General features: G+C 48.7%; 6 protein-coding genes across 6 annotated transcripts; 3 read left to right on the forward strand and 3 right to left on the reverse strand.

Annotated features, from left to right (window-relative positions):
* Positions 1-18: 18 nt before the first annotated feature.
* COCVIDRAFT_38255 (hypothetical protein) lies at positions 19-1,811 on the forward strand (the record flags this gene model as incomplete). Its single annotated transcript, XM_014700532.1, has 3 exons — positions 19-1,051; positions 1,101-1,414; positions 1,479-1,811. The coding sequence occupies 3 exons, from the start codon at positions 19-21 to the stop codon at positions 1,809-1,811; spliced, it is 1,680 nt and encodes a 559-aa protein (XP_014556018.1).
* Positions 1,812-2,314: 503 nt separating this feature from the next.
* Positions 2,315-3,229, reverse strand: COCVIDRAFT_100802 (hypothetical protein; the record flags this gene model as incomplete). The annotated part of the gene is made up of 1 exon (XM_014700533.1): positions 2,315-3,229. One exon carries the CDS (start codon positions 3,227-3,229, stop codon positions 2,315-2,317), a length of 915 nt encoding a protein of 304 aa, XP_014556019.1.
* A 261-nt stretch (positions 3,230-3,490) lies between these two features.
* On the forward strand, positions 3,491-4,285 carry COCVIDRAFT_100692 (glycosyltransferase family 2 protein; the record flags this gene model as incomplete). The annotated part of the gene is made up of 2 exons (XM_014700534.1): positions 3,491-3,600; positions 3,664-4,285. 2 exons carry the CDS (start codon positions 3,491-3,493, stop codon positions 4,283-4,285), a joined length of 732 nt encoding a protein of 243 aa, XP_014556020.1.
* A 333-nt stretch (positions 4,286-4,618) lies between these two features.
* COCVIDRAFT_57799 (hypothetical protein) lies at positions 4,619-4,858 on the reverse strand (the record flags this gene model as incomplete). The annotated part of the gene is made up of 1 exon (XM_014700535.1): positions 4,619-4,858. A coding segment is annotated over one exon (240 nt), but the record flags the coding sequence as incomplete, so codon positions are not given.
* Positions 4,859-6,993: 2,135 nt separating this feature from the next.
* On the reverse strand, positions 6,994-10,423 carry COCVIDRAFT_27099 (hypothetical protein; the record flags this gene model as incomplete). Its single annotated transcript, XM_014700536.1, has 8 exons — positions 6,994-8,049; positions 8,114-8,794; positions 8,844-8,979; positions 9,030-9,314; positions 9,367-9,470; positions 9,528-9,610; positions 9,671-9,805; positions 9,856-10,423. The coding sequence occupies 8 exons, from the start codon at positions 10,421-10,423 to the stop codon at positions 6,994-6,996; spliced, it is 3,048 nt and encodes a 1,015-aa protein (XP_014556022.1).
* Positions 10,424-12,001: 1,578 nt separating this feature from the next.
* On the forward strand, positions 12,002-13,266 carry COCVIDRAFT_38260 (hypothetical protein; the record flags this gene model as incomplete). Its single annotated transcript, XM_014700537.1, has 8 exons — positions 12,002-12,203; positions 12,261-12,306; positions 12,369-12,453; positions 12,508-12,537; positions 12,653-12,741; positions 12,790-12,817; positions 12,898-13,078; positions 13,133-13,266. 8 exons carry the CDS (start codon positions 12,002-12,004, stop codon positions 13,264-13,266), a joined length of 795 nt encoding a protein of 264 aa, XP_014556023.1.
* Between the last annotated feature and the right edge of the window lie 2,131 nt (positions 13,267-15,397).

Genomic DNA, 15,397 nt, shown 5'->3' on the forward strand with positions numbered 1-15,397 from the left:
ACACGCCCGCTGCCCACCATGCCGACCTTTTTGGGCCTGGCGGTCTCGATACACGCCGATTCCAACCCGCTGCCCGAGTATTCCATCCAGAAGCAATCAAAGTACCACCGTATCACGTCGTATATCCCCGTGCCCCCAGCAAAGATCCCCCCCGGCGCCACCAAGCCTGAGCAGTCGTCTTTTGCAATCTCCATCACCCTGCTCACTCCAGGTCTGCACGTCCCATACTCGACCCCGAAGCCCACGCCCGAAGAACCCAACCCCAAACCCAAGATTGTGGGTGGCCTGCCCGGCCAAACTGGTGAGCGGGGCAAGTACAGTCCCACGATAGCCCCGTACAAGCCCCTCACCACCTCGCCAAACGAGACCATCGCCGCGTACATTTACTTTGACGGAAGGGCAAAGGAGGAGGTTGCGACTCTGCTGCGTCGCGGCGAGGAGACGTGGGTCAATTCACGGTGGGTCAGCGTACCAGAGTCGGAAGGTGGGGGACTCGCCGAACGCGAGTTTCTCTTCCGCGAGGTCGGACTCGAGCGATGGCTCAATGGCCTTGATCTCGAAGGCAAGGATAAAGACGTGGCTGCAAAGATTGAGCGGAGAAAGCAACGCCTGGAGAAGAAGCGGGCAAAGCGGAGAGAAGCTATGAACAGTAGCGATGAAGAAGACAAGAAGCCCTCCACCAACGGCGTGCTGCGCTACAGCGAAAGCCAGGACGCGCCTGTCGAAACACTCTCTGGCAACGACGAATTCTTCACCACCGACTCTGATTCTGAAGACGAGCCCCCTATGCCCGAAGCCGCAGGACAAATCAAGGTTGCCTTGTTCCGTGTTTTAGCATCCGGAGAGATCAAGCGTGGCGAGTACTCGCCGCAATTCGACGCACACGACGACGACGAACAGAACGGCGGAGAGGGTGACGATGTCGACCACACTACAAGTTTTGCGAAGCCAAAGACACTGGATCCCAAGTCCATCAGCACCCAGACTGTGACTGGTATAGATCCTCCGGACAAGCCCTACGCCGTCTTCACCTTCTTGTACCGCGGAGAGCGTAAGTTGCAAAATTCATAGATAAGAGTGAATATACTAACCCCGAACAGGCCAGTTGCGCAAGATGGGAATTCTGACCAGCAAGGAGCCGCCCAAGGTCACTTCGCCAGCCGCCAAGCGAAAGTCAGGAACACTCGACTTTGGCAGCCTCAAGCCCCTCAACGCAGATGCTGGAACAAAGAACTTTGGCGGCTACCGGGAAACATCCCCAAAATCCAAGAAAAAGAATCAAGACGCCATGGACAGTGACGCAGATGATGAAGACGATGTCAAGCTGGAAGATGTGGATGACGACAAAGATGTCATTGACAAGGGCCTACTATCGCCAGAAGATGCTTTGAAACAGGGCGAACTTGCAGAGGGTGTGCGTAAGATCAAGGTATGTTATCTAGTTGTAAGATTCGGTACGCAATGCTGACACTGCACAGCTCAAACGTCAACACTCTGCCGAGCCGGTGGGTCGTCCTGCAGGTGCTTCAATTTCAGACGCCTCCGGATCTCCTCTATCTGGCACACCAGCGCCCGATGCTTCTTCTTCAAACGATGCCTCGAACTCCGCACCTGCAAACTTGTCAGAAAATAATTCCTCGAACCCCCTCGCATCGCCCTTTAAGAAGCAACGCGCCTCATTACCGGGATTTGATGAGAGTGTCCGCAAGAGCCTCGGCCAAGCGTTAATGGGCGCCCAGAAAGAGCGAGGGAACTCTGATGGCAACATTCCTACTATTGAATCCAAGATGGAAGAAGACGAAGAGTTGTAGACATTGGGGAAACATTCGACGTCCCAGCATGCATTTGGGCGGTGCAACGACTTGTTATCATATTTTGTCTCTGACCTGTTTGCGTTTTACGCCATGACGTTTTGTAGCCACGCGACATTACGAACCCCCCCAATGGATACCGGCCGAGCGTCCATTTCATCCAAAGTGCGCATCATCTTGGATCGGAAAAGAAAATCCGAACTGAGACGCGGGCCTGTGGTGGTTGGGATGTTTGAATATCCAATTCTATTTGGCGGGAAATATTTTTTCTTCTTTTACGGATCGGTGGGTAAACACTTGTACACGAGGAATGGGCTTTTTGTTTCTTATGTTTTGATGCCTCGGCTTCTTAGCGAAGACAGATGTGTGACGGCATTAGTAACGGTAGATGAAATGAGTATGAGAAATCGATGTGATGACAACACTGATATATTTTTGTATTCTGGGTGCGTGATTTCATGTATCCGAATAATATTTTTTCTTCTCATTTTTGGCGATAAACGTTATGTACTAGTAGGTTGCCATCCAGCAATATCTAACAGGCTACCAATTGCCTTTACACGTTGCTTGTCTCCATTTTTTCCTTGTAACTCGATATTCTGTACACCTTTGCCTAACCCTTGGTCTCGCTGCAGTAACAAAGCACCCCACCCTGCTCCTTTTGCACCTAGATAATCCTTGTCCAGATCATCGCCTACATGGAGTTTTTCAAAGTCGCTCGCTTGTAGACCTTTTTCCTGCGCATCAAAGCTGCTTGATACGACGTCACGAAGCATTTCCTCTGCAAGAGAGAAAATCACAGGGTGCGGTTTTTCGACGCTGGCGTCATAGGATAGGAGTACAAAATCAACATCTTGATCTCGTGCAATCGTATTTACTTGTTTTGTGCTGTTGTTGCTATTGCTGTACCGGAGAGATGCCACGTCCAAGCCAAACGAGGATAAGATGGACGGAATGCGATTGTCAGAGTTTGTGATTATGCCCACGATGGTCGTGTCCCATGGCCATGAGGATGAGCGCTGCTGTTTTGCATTGCGCAATATGCTAAACAACGAGTTGACGTCGTCGAATACTCTGTATCCCTTGCTTGACGAGTAGTGTTCAAGGAGTTCGCTGGTGAGTTTCTGGGAAACTGTCTGGCCTTGTTGCAGGAATGGGGCAAAGGTGTCTTTGATAATGGTTTCCCACCATTTTTCGGGGCTGAGACCTACGGTAGATTTGCCGTAGTTTGGGTATTTTTGAGACGTGGTTTTGAATGCAGATTTGAAGCTTGAGGCTAGGCTTTGGGTAGAGGGAATCTGGATCCCGTGACGGGATGCTGCTTGTGCGTAGGCGGTTGGGATGGGAGTACTAGGGGTGAAGAGGGTATCGAAGGCGTCGAGGCAGAGGAGAAGGTTCTTTCGTTTATAGGGCGGCATGATAAAAATTAATTGAATAGACTCGCTGTATAAAAGCCGGTTCTCTAATCTTGGTAAGCATGCAAGACTGGTGATCCAGACCTTGTAGTGCGGTCGTGGAGTGAGGACATGGACGAAACGGGTTAGGTCAGGGTCCTCCCTCCCTCGCGTTGCACTGCGATGCGGACACGATCACCTCGGCGATCATCCCTCAACTTTGAACAATCACAACTCTCAACTCCAGTCGCTCGTTCCCCCAATTCGCAATACAGCACCTTCACCATGGCACCCGAGGCGAACAAGAACAAGTACTCCATACTTTTGCCCACATACAATGAGCGCCGCAACCTCCCTATCATAACATGGCTGCTCAACAAGACATTCACCGAGAAGTACGTTGCTGCCATTCCTCCTCGTTTCTTGCACTCCTGGCTCTTACTAACTCTGTCTCGCAGCAACCTCGATTGGGAACTTATCATTGTCGACGACGGCTCTCCAGACGGCACCCAAGAAGTCGCCGCCCAGCTCCAAAAAGTCTACTCCCCCGAACGCATCCAGATCCGCGCACGCGCAGGCAAATTGGGCCTCGGCACAGCTTACGTTCACGGCCTACAATTCGCAACCGGCAACTTTGTCATCATCATGGACGCGGATTTCTCCCACCACCCCAAGTTCATCGCGCCCATGATTGCGCTCCAGAAGACGAAGAACTACGACATTGTTACCGGAACACGGTATGCGGGCAACGGCGGTGTCTACGGCTGGGATCTTAAGCGCAAGTTTGTTAGTAGGGGTGCGAATCTGTTCGCGGATACTGTCCTCAGACCCGGCGTCAGCGATCTCACGGGCTCCTTCAGGCTGTACAAGAAGGAGATTCTGCAAAAAGTTATCCGGAGCACAGAGAGCAAAGGATATACATTCCAGATGGAGATGATGGTACGCGCAAAGGCTATGGGCTGCACGGTTGGCGAGGTTCCGATTTCGTTTGTTGATCGTCTTTACGGCGAGAGCAAGCTCGGTGGAGATGAGATTGTAGAATATGCCAAGGGCGTGTTGAACCTGTGGCTGAAGGTCTAGAAGGGGCAGGGAAAGGTTGATTGGCGTTGAGTAACGTGGGATGGGTCTCAAGATATCCTAGGCTGAACTGGACTGGACTGGACTGGGTGAGAGATATGACGCTACCCTTGAATCTTTCTTTTTCTTTGTGTGTCTTGATATAAACTTTTAAATGATAATCTTCTCATCACCCTAAGCTTCATCTTGTACAGCACATGCGAGTCTCCCACCATTCTCTAACATACAAACAAAAAAAACTTTTGGACCAAATCCCACATCAATTCTAGCACAACCAACCTGAATCCTTCGTTAGAAAACAGCCATGCCCATACTCCACTACACTCCCGTCACTCCCTCCACAAGCCCCAACGCCCGAATCACCTCACCAAACTGCAACAACTCTTTCCTCACCACCTCACACGCCTTCCTCTTCTCTTGCATTTCTCCCCTCAAAACATCAACCGTCGCACTGAGTCCCTGCATCGTCTGTAGCACCCCCAGCGCCGTGTCCAAAGTCTTCATGTGCAAAGTCGTGGCAGCAACGGCTTCTTGCACCACGGCGTGGAAGAGGTCGCGCGTGCTGATTGCTAAGGGGGGAAATGGAGCGATGAATCCGTTGATACGGGGGTAACGGGGTAGTTGCTCGGCTTGAGCTGCAGGAGCTGGAGGTAGTTGGTGATGATGGGGTGGAAGTGGTGGAACACGAGTCGTACGACGTGTGCTTGTTCTTGTGCATTCTGCGGGTGCAGCTGGTGTCTGATGCCTCTTCGTCACGCCATGATGGCGGGTCGTGTGGGTAGCGAGGGGGTTCGAGAATGAGCGACTCGTCGGATTCGTTGGTGCTGGGGGGAGCACTGCGTGTCATCTTTCGGTACCTCAAGAAGAGGGGGCCGCGTTTGAAGATGTGGCGGAGGAGGCTGTCTTGCGCCATTTGGTGAGCTGGTTTGTGGGTAGTTGGGGGCGGAGGGCAACTAAGGTGTTGGGTGATCATTTAGTGTAGTGGGGGTAGGCAAAGTAAAATGAAGTGGATTGAAAGCTATGGAGATTGTAGTTGGAGGATAAAGTGATGTGGTGGTGGGTTGATAGCGCTGGTGTTGAGAGGCTAAGCTGTCTTACATATACTTGAATAAGACAATCTTTGTAGGGCACTTCAGGTCTCAGCTGCAGAGTGACATGAAATTGAAGTAGTGGATTTCGTCGCTCTCAGTGTTCAGAGTTCGACCCGTGACTCAGGGCTTGGAGGCTTCATGGACTCAGACATGTTAATTTCAGACATTTCCACAAGCGGTGTTGGTGAAGAGTGAAAAACCAGCGACTTTTTGTTTCGACATGAAGGAGGGTATTGGATACCTCTTTGAATCAATGATCGACCCTTGATTTAGACGACATGACAAAGCTGTGAAGCCATGAAGAAGTGTTCATGGCTTCCCAATCTCAGAGAGATGCTGAGAACCGAGGAGTAAAGCTTAGACCGACTAGACATTGGGGGCGCCACGGTACCGTATAAGAAGACTGAGGTTCCGAGGTCATAATTCCAAAGCATGACAATGGAGTCGATTGATAGTACAAGTAGGTACCTATGCTTTAGTACACCGATGTCCTAGCAAAGAAAGTTCATAATGCGAGCCAGAACTTCGTTTTCGATGATTCTTCTTGAGTGCATAAAGACCGCAGTGGCGATTTCCGCATGCAGACTAACAGTTAAGCATTAACAATATCCGACATAAAACAGTCTGAATGATAGACGCTAGATGTCTGCCTAGGCTAGGTTGTGGTTGTGGTCAGTAACAAATCCTTCCAAAAGCCCTCTACCATCTAGCGAGGTGAGTCATAGTTACATCCGCGGAAGACTAGAAGAAACGTTAGCTAGTGTTACCGGAGCGTATCCCAAAAGGTAGTGATCGTACAAGTGGGTCGCGCCATGGATTGATTCCGCGGAGCGGTGTAGATGCGAACATCCAGCCATATGATCCGAGGCAGGGATATTAGGCTGGAGGATTTCAAGATAGGGCGCATCGTAGTGGGGCAGAGCCGCAAAAGCTTGTAGGTAGATTCACAGTGTAGCTTATGCACCCCTGTTTAAGTGGGGGATGTACTTGGTCTCCCATGACCCCACCTAGGACCTCCCCCGTCTTGCAACTTGATACAACCTATTCTTGAAACATGCTAGATTGGTATTGGTAAATCATCTTATTACAGAGGACTGCTTGGCGACAAACCATTGGTCTATAATGAAGCTCGCGCTGAACCAGAAAGGGTTTTCTACACTAAGTGTTCACACATTGTCCATTCCCCTCTCCGGTTACGTCATTGACACTGTTTTAACAAGCTATTCTTGACTATTTGATCCATACGACTCGTATGGTTGGCTATATTACATTCCTTTCGAAGGTGTTGAGTAGGGAAATTTAGTCGAAAGTTTTGATAATCAACTTGTCTGGCAACTGGTAGTAAGACTATTGGATATTGTGATCCTCACTCGCATACAATTTGGAAATCAAGGTTCTCTGGTGTCTCTGAAGAATGTGATATTGATTGATGAGGAAATAAACAAAAAAAGTTCGAAATACCGCCTATTCCACTCGAAGCAGTATGAATGCCAAGTTAGACGCCTTTTTAAAAAACCAACTCTAATGAAACTTTTTTCCCAAGTTTCCCATGCGCGAAAAACAATCCAAAAAACCAATGACCCATATATCTAAGAAATTATAGAAAAAAGGAAAATTCATCTACGAGTCGAAAATAGCACCATAAGCTGGAATGCCTCGGGCTTCCATATCATACACAATCTTGGTTGTGAACTTCTTGTTGCTGATCACACAAACAGCTTCAGCTCCACTCTCTTTCCATAGCTGGTACGCGATCAAGGACATATTGGGCTTTCCTTGCGTTCTCGTGTTCCAGATGACTGCTTGTGAATCTGTAGCTTTGACGCTGTCCACAATCTTTTGACCAAATGTCTGTTCAGGGTTTGGTGCAGTCCACAGGATGCGACAAGGTACTTTCTGAGCGAGGATGACAGCTAGGCAAGGTCCGATACCTGATCCTGTTGCGACAAGGACGACTGACTTGAAGAGTGTGGCTATGCGGAGAACACCGCAAGTCGGGATACCACGGACGTAGATATGGGTCGGTGCGCGCTCAATTGTGCGGCCTGTAAAGTCACCTGCGCGGCTCACAATAAGTGAGAATCCATTGCCTTCGGGATTGGTAATGGTGGCAAAGCCGTGCCAGTCGATCAAGGGACGTTCTGCAAGTCTGACAGCAGTCCCGACAACAGGAGTCGTGTAATCGAACCAAAGCCGGATAGCATGGTTTGAGAGAACCTCGGAGCGGACGGGTACTTTGCGTAGATGCAGCCATGGGAAGATGATGGCTGCTGTCGCGACGGAGAGAAGCCAAATACCTGGGGAGCGCAAATAGGCGGTTGCGATCGGCAGCTCGGGATTAAGGTCCTTGGTTGCAAGGAATGTAAGTGTCCAGAGCAATGCGAGACAAGTCCAACCACCGAATCGATGGGTCATCTCCCATAGATTGTGGTATTTGGCGCGGAAGGTTGGGTGCGAAGTCGATCCAATGGCGAGCAAGATGAGAAGCGCAAGCCACGATACTACGACCGGAGCTACCGAGATTCGACGCATGTATGCCGGCTGTGCCAAATCCACGGTACCGTCAATGGTGAATATAAAATGCCACATTATGGCTGCCATTGCACATCCGCTGTGGATACCACCAATGTGGAAGATTCGAGCGCACTGGCGTCGTATAGCTAGAGGAAAGAAGGTCTGTATATTGAGAATTACAGTCAGTCATCATTTCATAAGTCCATGATATACAGCGATTGCTTACCGGAACAGAGCAAAAAACGGTAAAAAGAAGGTTGACGACTGGCTCCGAGCGCATGAGGACAGCTACGACGAGATTGGCAGCTGTGGCTAGAGACAAGTTGGCGAGAATGTCCCTGTTTTGTCCAATCCTGCGGTGCAGAAGAAATACAGCCACCCCGATGTTCGCCAGTATGACGACAGACAGGAAGCGGCGGTAAAGAATAAGTCCGCGATGTCGAACCCAGCGTAGACCGTGGTAACTGTTCTTCGGTGGCAGGGCTTCTGGTAGCTTTTCAGCCAGATCCACTGAAGAGCTGGTTCCCTCAGAATCGCCGCTAGTAATGATGACAGCCATCTTCTCTGGATCCTTGAGAGAGGCAGTGGAAGATCCACCAGAAGAGTAGGTCTCCACATTGACACTGACTGTGTTCGGCTTGAGAGTTTCTGTAGACTTCTCGCTCTTGGGTGTGTGGCTAGGCTGGGCAGAAGCGAGTTCTCTGAGAATTTTTCGATCGACTTTGCCGTTATTTGTAAGTGGTATGGAGTCGACCTTGACCCATTTCTCTGGAACAGAGTAATAAGGAAGATGCTTCTGGGTGAAAATTTTGAGATCTTCTTCGTCAACTGAACCCTCTGTGGCATAAAAAGCACAGAGCGCGTTCTCGACGAGCAGTGCTGCACCTCGTCTCACGTTTTGGAACGACTAATTCCGTTAGCAATCTCATAAAATGTTCAAAATAGGGGCTATTCACCTCAACGACGGCTGTGATTCCATCAAGTTCAACACGGAAACCCTTGATCTTCACTTGGTCATCTTCACGACCGAGCATATCAAGCGAACCATCTTCGTTCCACCGTGCGATATCACCGGTGTTGAACATTCGTGATCTGCGCTGTGTAAGTACAATGTGATACGAAAGATAGTCCATGAAACATACCCATCATTGACGAATTTGTCATGCTTGTAACGACGAGCAGTAAGTTCAGGCAAATTGATATAGCCTCGAGTCACACCAGCTCCACCAACCCACATGGTTCCCTTTTCTCCCACAGGAACCGGTTGCTCGTCTGCGTCGAGAAGGTAGCATGTCGTGTTGGGCAATGGCTTTCCAATGGACAAAAACTGGCCTGGGGTATGTCGATGTGCTGAATTAAGAATGGTAATCTCCGTTGGCCCACAAATGTTGTAGAAGCATGCATTTTCAGCCCACTCATCAGCCAGTCTAATTAACCGTTAAAATCGTTCGTAGATAGCTTCGAAGAAAGAAAACTCACGCTTTTGGGCAAGGCTCACCGCCTGTCACGACATATTTGATGTTTGGAAAAGCCTGTCGACGGTACTTTGACAGGATGGATGGGGTGGAAATAAGTGTATCCACCTATGGCTCGGTTAGTAGGTGATTGGTCAGATTTGGTGGCTAAACGGAAGCGCTTACCTCACGGAGCGTGGCTGTCCAGTCTGACCCCCGCAAGTATAGGGTACCACCATTCATAAGACATGCCAGTATTTCCCATGCACCTGGTTACTTGTTAGGTAATTTTCTTGGAAATTTTCTTGGAAATTTTCTATGGAGCTTACCCATGTCGAATGCAATGTTGAGTACTTGTGCAACTTTGGACCCCACGGTAATGTCAAGTCGCGCTGGGTTTAACAACAAAGCGTTTGTGACATTTGAATGCGCAACGTCGACACCCTTGGGTGTACCGGTACTGCCTAAATAGAGATGGTAAGCAATGATTGGCTTGTATAGTGCGTTAACTTACCGGATGTGTAAATCGCATATGCACCATCATGGCGGGAAACTGGGACTGATGGGCGTGTCGAGGGAAAGGAGGCAGCAACGTTCGCTTCCAAAGCGACAATCACTGCACCTTGTTTGGCAACCTTTTGTGTTCGTTCGAAAAATTTGGGAAGGCATAGAATGAAAGTTGCACCAGAGTCGGAAAGGATGTGTGTCAGTGCAACCTCTGATGCCACTCCACCATCGACTGGTACATATTGACATCCTGATTTCAGAATGGCAAAGATACCAACCAGCATCTCAAACGAGCGTTGCACAACAAGGCATACTCGTTGTCTCGGCTTCAATCCTGCATGGATGAGACGATTGGCGAGTTGGTTTGCTGCTTCATCCAATTGCTGGTATGTTAGTGATTTACCACCAAAGGTTGCGGCAACCGTATGTGGATGAGTTTCAGCAATTCTTTCGAATGCCTCATGAACCACGGAATGTGGGACTGGGACAGTTGGTCCTTGACCAAAGCTAGATATCCGTCTGCGATCCTCCTCAGGGAGGCATGACATTGCCTCAAAGCAATTGTTCGTCTTCATGTTGAGAAATTAATGAATTAGAATAGAGGAATAGAGAGTTCTCATGCTATTGAAATCTTCATGTTGTTGCCAGCGCCCTCCCTTTTGTATTAACGGGGGGACGTTTCAGACACGGCAAGTAGAATCGGAGCATGATCCTACTCGTATACACCTGTGGGTGGCAATACCTTGGATCCACAAGGGATTTCCATGTGATCATGCTATATGACGCAAAATTTGACCGTAAATTGCCAGGTGAGGACTGCACTGAAGTTTCTGGGGTGTGTTATCGAGACACTATGAAAATGTCTTGGACAGTTAATATCAGGCGAACGTTCTCGGACGACCTCCACCAGGGCGGATTCGTGCTATGCGCCGGTTCAATGTCAAGAAAAAGTTAGGAACCTGCGGATTGGTGGCTGAAAGTAGAAAAGAGTCTACAATCAGGACGCCAAACACAAAACGAAACTGATGCGGGGCCACTAAAACAACCTTCACAAGGACGGACTGCGTATGCACAATGCTCTGAGCCACTGCAATGGTGCGGTTTGAGTGACATGACTGGATGTTCCTAGAGGTAGCTTCAGCCGTTATTCAGGTGGCAATTTACAGATGCGTGTTCCCAAGGCAGGCCTTGTTTTACTCCGTGAGGAGGACCCGAAGCTAAGGTTACCTTCCGGTTAGGATGTGACAGCCGAAATGTTACAGGGGGAACCATGTACCCACTTACGTCAAGTGGGGTGCATACCTGCAATGGGGTCTAAGCGAGGCCATGTGCGGCTGCACCCTGAAACTAAATCGCTGGGGCTTTCGTGGCCCTGCCCCTAATTACCAACGCTCGATCTGTCAATGCGTTAGTGATCGTTTTTTGACCTGGTCGTCTTACGGACCATGGATATAATACCATACAGTACCATCTATCCGGTCGGATCCGATCGTCGTGAGATGGCATGCTAAGCGATTGCCTCGGTTTTGTTGGCCGGTTAATCGCGTAGCCCCGAAGCATGAGCGGACTTGCTACTTGCAGAACTCTCTTAAATAAAGGGGGTGGGGGTCCAGGGGCGGAGAGCGGCGGTAGAAACCATATCAGGTTGACTTGTAAATATGGAGTTGGGTAGCAGGGGACGGCCTTGGACGAATCATGCAGCAGAAATGCTTTTTTAGTGTGGGCAATAGATGAAACTGGCCGCGTGGTATATGAAACCAGCCAAGTACCTCAAAAAAACGGGTAATGCATACGGCTACGCCCACGCAGCTGTGGGCTGGTGATTTTGTGCAGTACCAAGCATGGCACCTATAGAGGTGGAGCCGGGCTGGACCACGTGGGGACTAGAAGTCAATCTCACTGTAATTTTGATCCTTAGCCAAGTTTGATCTGCCTACTTAGTTATGCTCTCTCAAAGAGCCCCAGTGTTTAGTATAAATCCAACTCCGTGAACCATGATTGCCCAATGATACAAGAAAGAAGGATTCTTGATAACTTGGAAAATTTCTTATCGTCTCAACGGTTAAAAAAAACAAAATCCAAGTACAGACCAAGCGCCACATTTTGCTAAACGAATCCGAAACTCACGTTAACGACCGAACCAACTAGAAGCCATGAGCCTCTCGAACGCAGAATCGCCGAGTCTGATTGTGACCATCAAGGATGAAGGTATCGCCATTCTGGAACTGAACAGACCGAAAAAGAGGAATGCATTGTGTCAGGCTTTGATGAATGAGCTGATTGCGGCGTTGCGTCAAATTGATCGCAACCCCACGATCTTCGCTGCCGTCTTGACCAGCTCTGGCCCATTCTGTGGTATGTTGAGATCGGTCCTTATACAGAGAGATGCGTGGGTATTGACACGATGATCAGCTGGCGCAGATCTAACTGAACTGGCGAAGCTTACGACAGCTGAGGCGTAAGTATACCCAACTATGGAGCGGAAAAGGAGCTTCCGTTGACCTATCATGCCGTCGGCAGGACCCGTGTGGGATGGCTCAAAGACCTCGATGAAGCATTCTCAAGTTTTCGGAAGCCTATTCTGGCAGCCGTGAGGGGCTTTGCAGTGAGCCGGTTATCCCCCACGTCACTTAACAGGCATGCTGACAGCCCGTACTAGTTAGGCGGTGGCTTTGAACTCGCACTTATGGTAAGGACGAATTGCCCCGTGCATTCCACCAATGCCCGATTGGCTTGATAGCGATTCTGAGTAATCGCTTACTGTTGGAGTCGTGTGCTTTGGAGCGGGCGCTAATGACGTGCAGTGTGACATGGTTTACGCAACAGCAGATGCGCGATTTGGTTTCCCAGAAATCACCCTTGGCACGATACCGGGAGCGGGTGGCACGCAAAGGTGAGAGCGAATTACGTCTTCTGGCTGACATGTATTGACCTCATTCAGACTCACCAAGACGATTGGAAAGCAGAAGGTATGTTCCCAATTCGTAGGCTAGGCAATATTATGCTAGCATTTTCCTTCTGTTGAGCAGCGTTCGTATTAACTCACTAGGCAATGGAACTTATATTAACCGGTGCAACCACCTCGGCAACGGAGATGGAGCGTCTAGGCGTTGTGAATAGGGCTGTTCCCAACGGAGAAGACGTATTGGAGGTGGCAACAGCAATGGCACGGACTATTGCATCGTTTTCAGCGCCAGCAATTGGCCTAGCTAAACAAGCTGTTCTAGCAGGTGAGAATTGTCTGTACGCCCGTATCCCCAGGCTAGGAAGTTGACAGAAAGCAGCGGAGACGACAACCTTGAAGACAGGGTTAGAGATTGAGCGTGCATTGTACTACAGCAGCTTCTCGCTTGAGGATTGCCGGGAAGGGGTGGCGGCTTTCAAGGAGAAACGAAAAGCAAATGTCCAACACCGTTAAATGGTAGGGGTAATGGAAAGCTCGGAGTAAATCGTTTGTTGGAACCCCCGATTCGGGCCTTTTAAGCGTACTAGGCTTTTTGTGATAATACGTCCGCGCCATAAATTAATAAGGTCTTTATCGAAGCCCCGCCACGCGGACAAATTATATGCGGGGGAGCTAAGCGCTCCGACAGGTACCATGAGACTGGCTTGGCAGTGATATGTGGCTGTGTTATCCCTTCCGGCTCGTTGCCAAGGGTTTGTATTTTAGGCTGCACGTTGCAACATCCGATGCCAAGATATCACGATCCACCCTTGCTGAATTGCGCACGAGGTGTCTGACAGCTGTAGTCAGACGCGGATGCGCCCGTCGGGACGTGGTTTGGAAGCGAGATGTGTTGATGCTCAGATCCGCCTTGGCCTGTCTCCCAGAGCTGACGACTGTTCCACATCACCATCAAGCCAGCAACGCTGTGAAATACGAAGAGTACAATATACAATGTGTGCACGAGGAACAATCAAGATGGAACCAGAGCCTTGGGCCATCCCACCGTTGTCAAGCCGGCGTTTATCGTAGTCTGGTGCACTAGCGGCGTATAGCTGAAGCGTTTCCAAGGATCAACCTAGTGTCCCTGCACAGTCACGACCACTGTGCATTGCTTCAAGAAGCATTGTATGGTAAACTGATTTACACTGATTTTACCAAGAACTAAACTATCACAAGCTGTTTGCGAGGATGTAGACGATTCTGTGATATTCAACAGGCGTTCCTTGCAGTAAGATTGGAGACTGCCGTCTGTGAACAACGATTGAACAACAAAACCAAGCATGAAATCCACGCATAATCAACTTGTCTCGTTCTTCGTACAGACTATTATTACACAGTGTCAACGATAACTGCGTCATCTGATATTGTTTGGTAAACTAGGATTGCACGCAATGCGCATCAACTAATCGTTGCTATGCTTGAATTTTCCTATTTTTAGTAACCAGTAAGAAAATGCAAAAAATCAAATACAATAACAAGCCACTATGGATAGTACCGAGAGAAAGTCCAGCTTTGCTTCTACGTACTTCTAGCTACGTTAGCTGCTCTTACTCTTGGCTGGAGTGAGTGAGATTTTAGTGCCCGTGTAGTACCGAGACGCTAGCTTAGAAAAACAAAGACCCAGACCGTCTCAGCATGGGCGTAACGTATGATTTGACATGCTTGTATCTGTTTGGCGTATAATGGTTTATATTATTATTCTTTTTAAAGAATGACAGGCCACAACACAGCCTGCCAGAGTGAGGCATAATAACAAAAGACTTCGCAAGGACCTACTTTATGAGAATAGAGATTCTTCAGGTTAGTCGGATTACGTATCTGTAAACCCTCTAGAACAGTCTGATTACAATGCTAAAGCTGCAATAATTACCTCAGTAGCGTGTTATAATGCCGTGACTTCACCGTTGACTGGAAGTTGTGCGGATGGAAATTATACAGAGACGACCAGACATTCTTAGTATCAAAACTATCTAGGAAGGGCCTATCGCGGAACATGAAAACTACTTTGACAGAACTCAAGTATGTCTTTGGAAAGATTCATTTGAGTGTATGGGCCTTCTCATAACTCACATTATCATAATTTCTATCGAAGTAATCACATGATATAAAATAGATTGAGCGTGGATGACTATGAGGGGTAACATTACTTCAAAAGTCTCAATGTGACAAATCAGATGCTATAGCTTGCATAATTGCATTTATACTATGAGCTGTAGCCCTGATTTGTTGCGTTTGCCGAGGATAAAAAACCCCGGTATCAAAAGTGCCGATAGTGCTTCTCTTAATACGGCCGAATAGTGTAGAAGCGAACGACGAAAACGTGAGTCGCTTAGCCAGCCTCATGCGCAAAACATATTGCATCAACCTGTGACTCTACTGGAGAGCTGACATATATCTTATAGAGCTAGTGACCACCATGAAGTTATGCTGGATTGAGGAGTCAGGGCTAGGTTAGGAGTTTATCTTGTATAGTGATTAAGAAAACGAAAGTTGAAGAGAAAAGCAACAGGGAACGAAAAAGAGTTGGCATAAGTGAATTTGAGCCATCATTGCCATGGCATGACAAATTCGATGTAGAAATGGTAGGCAGCAAGGCCATGTG

The sequence above is a fragment of the Bipolaris victoriae genome (genome assembly GCF_000527765.1).
Source record: "Bipolaris victoriae FI3 unplaced genomic scaffold scaffold_48, whole genome shotgun sequence".
Taxonomy (NCBI): Eukaryota; Fungi; Ascomycota; class Dothideomycetes; order Pleosporales; family Pleosporaceae; genus Bipolaris; species Bipolaris victoriae.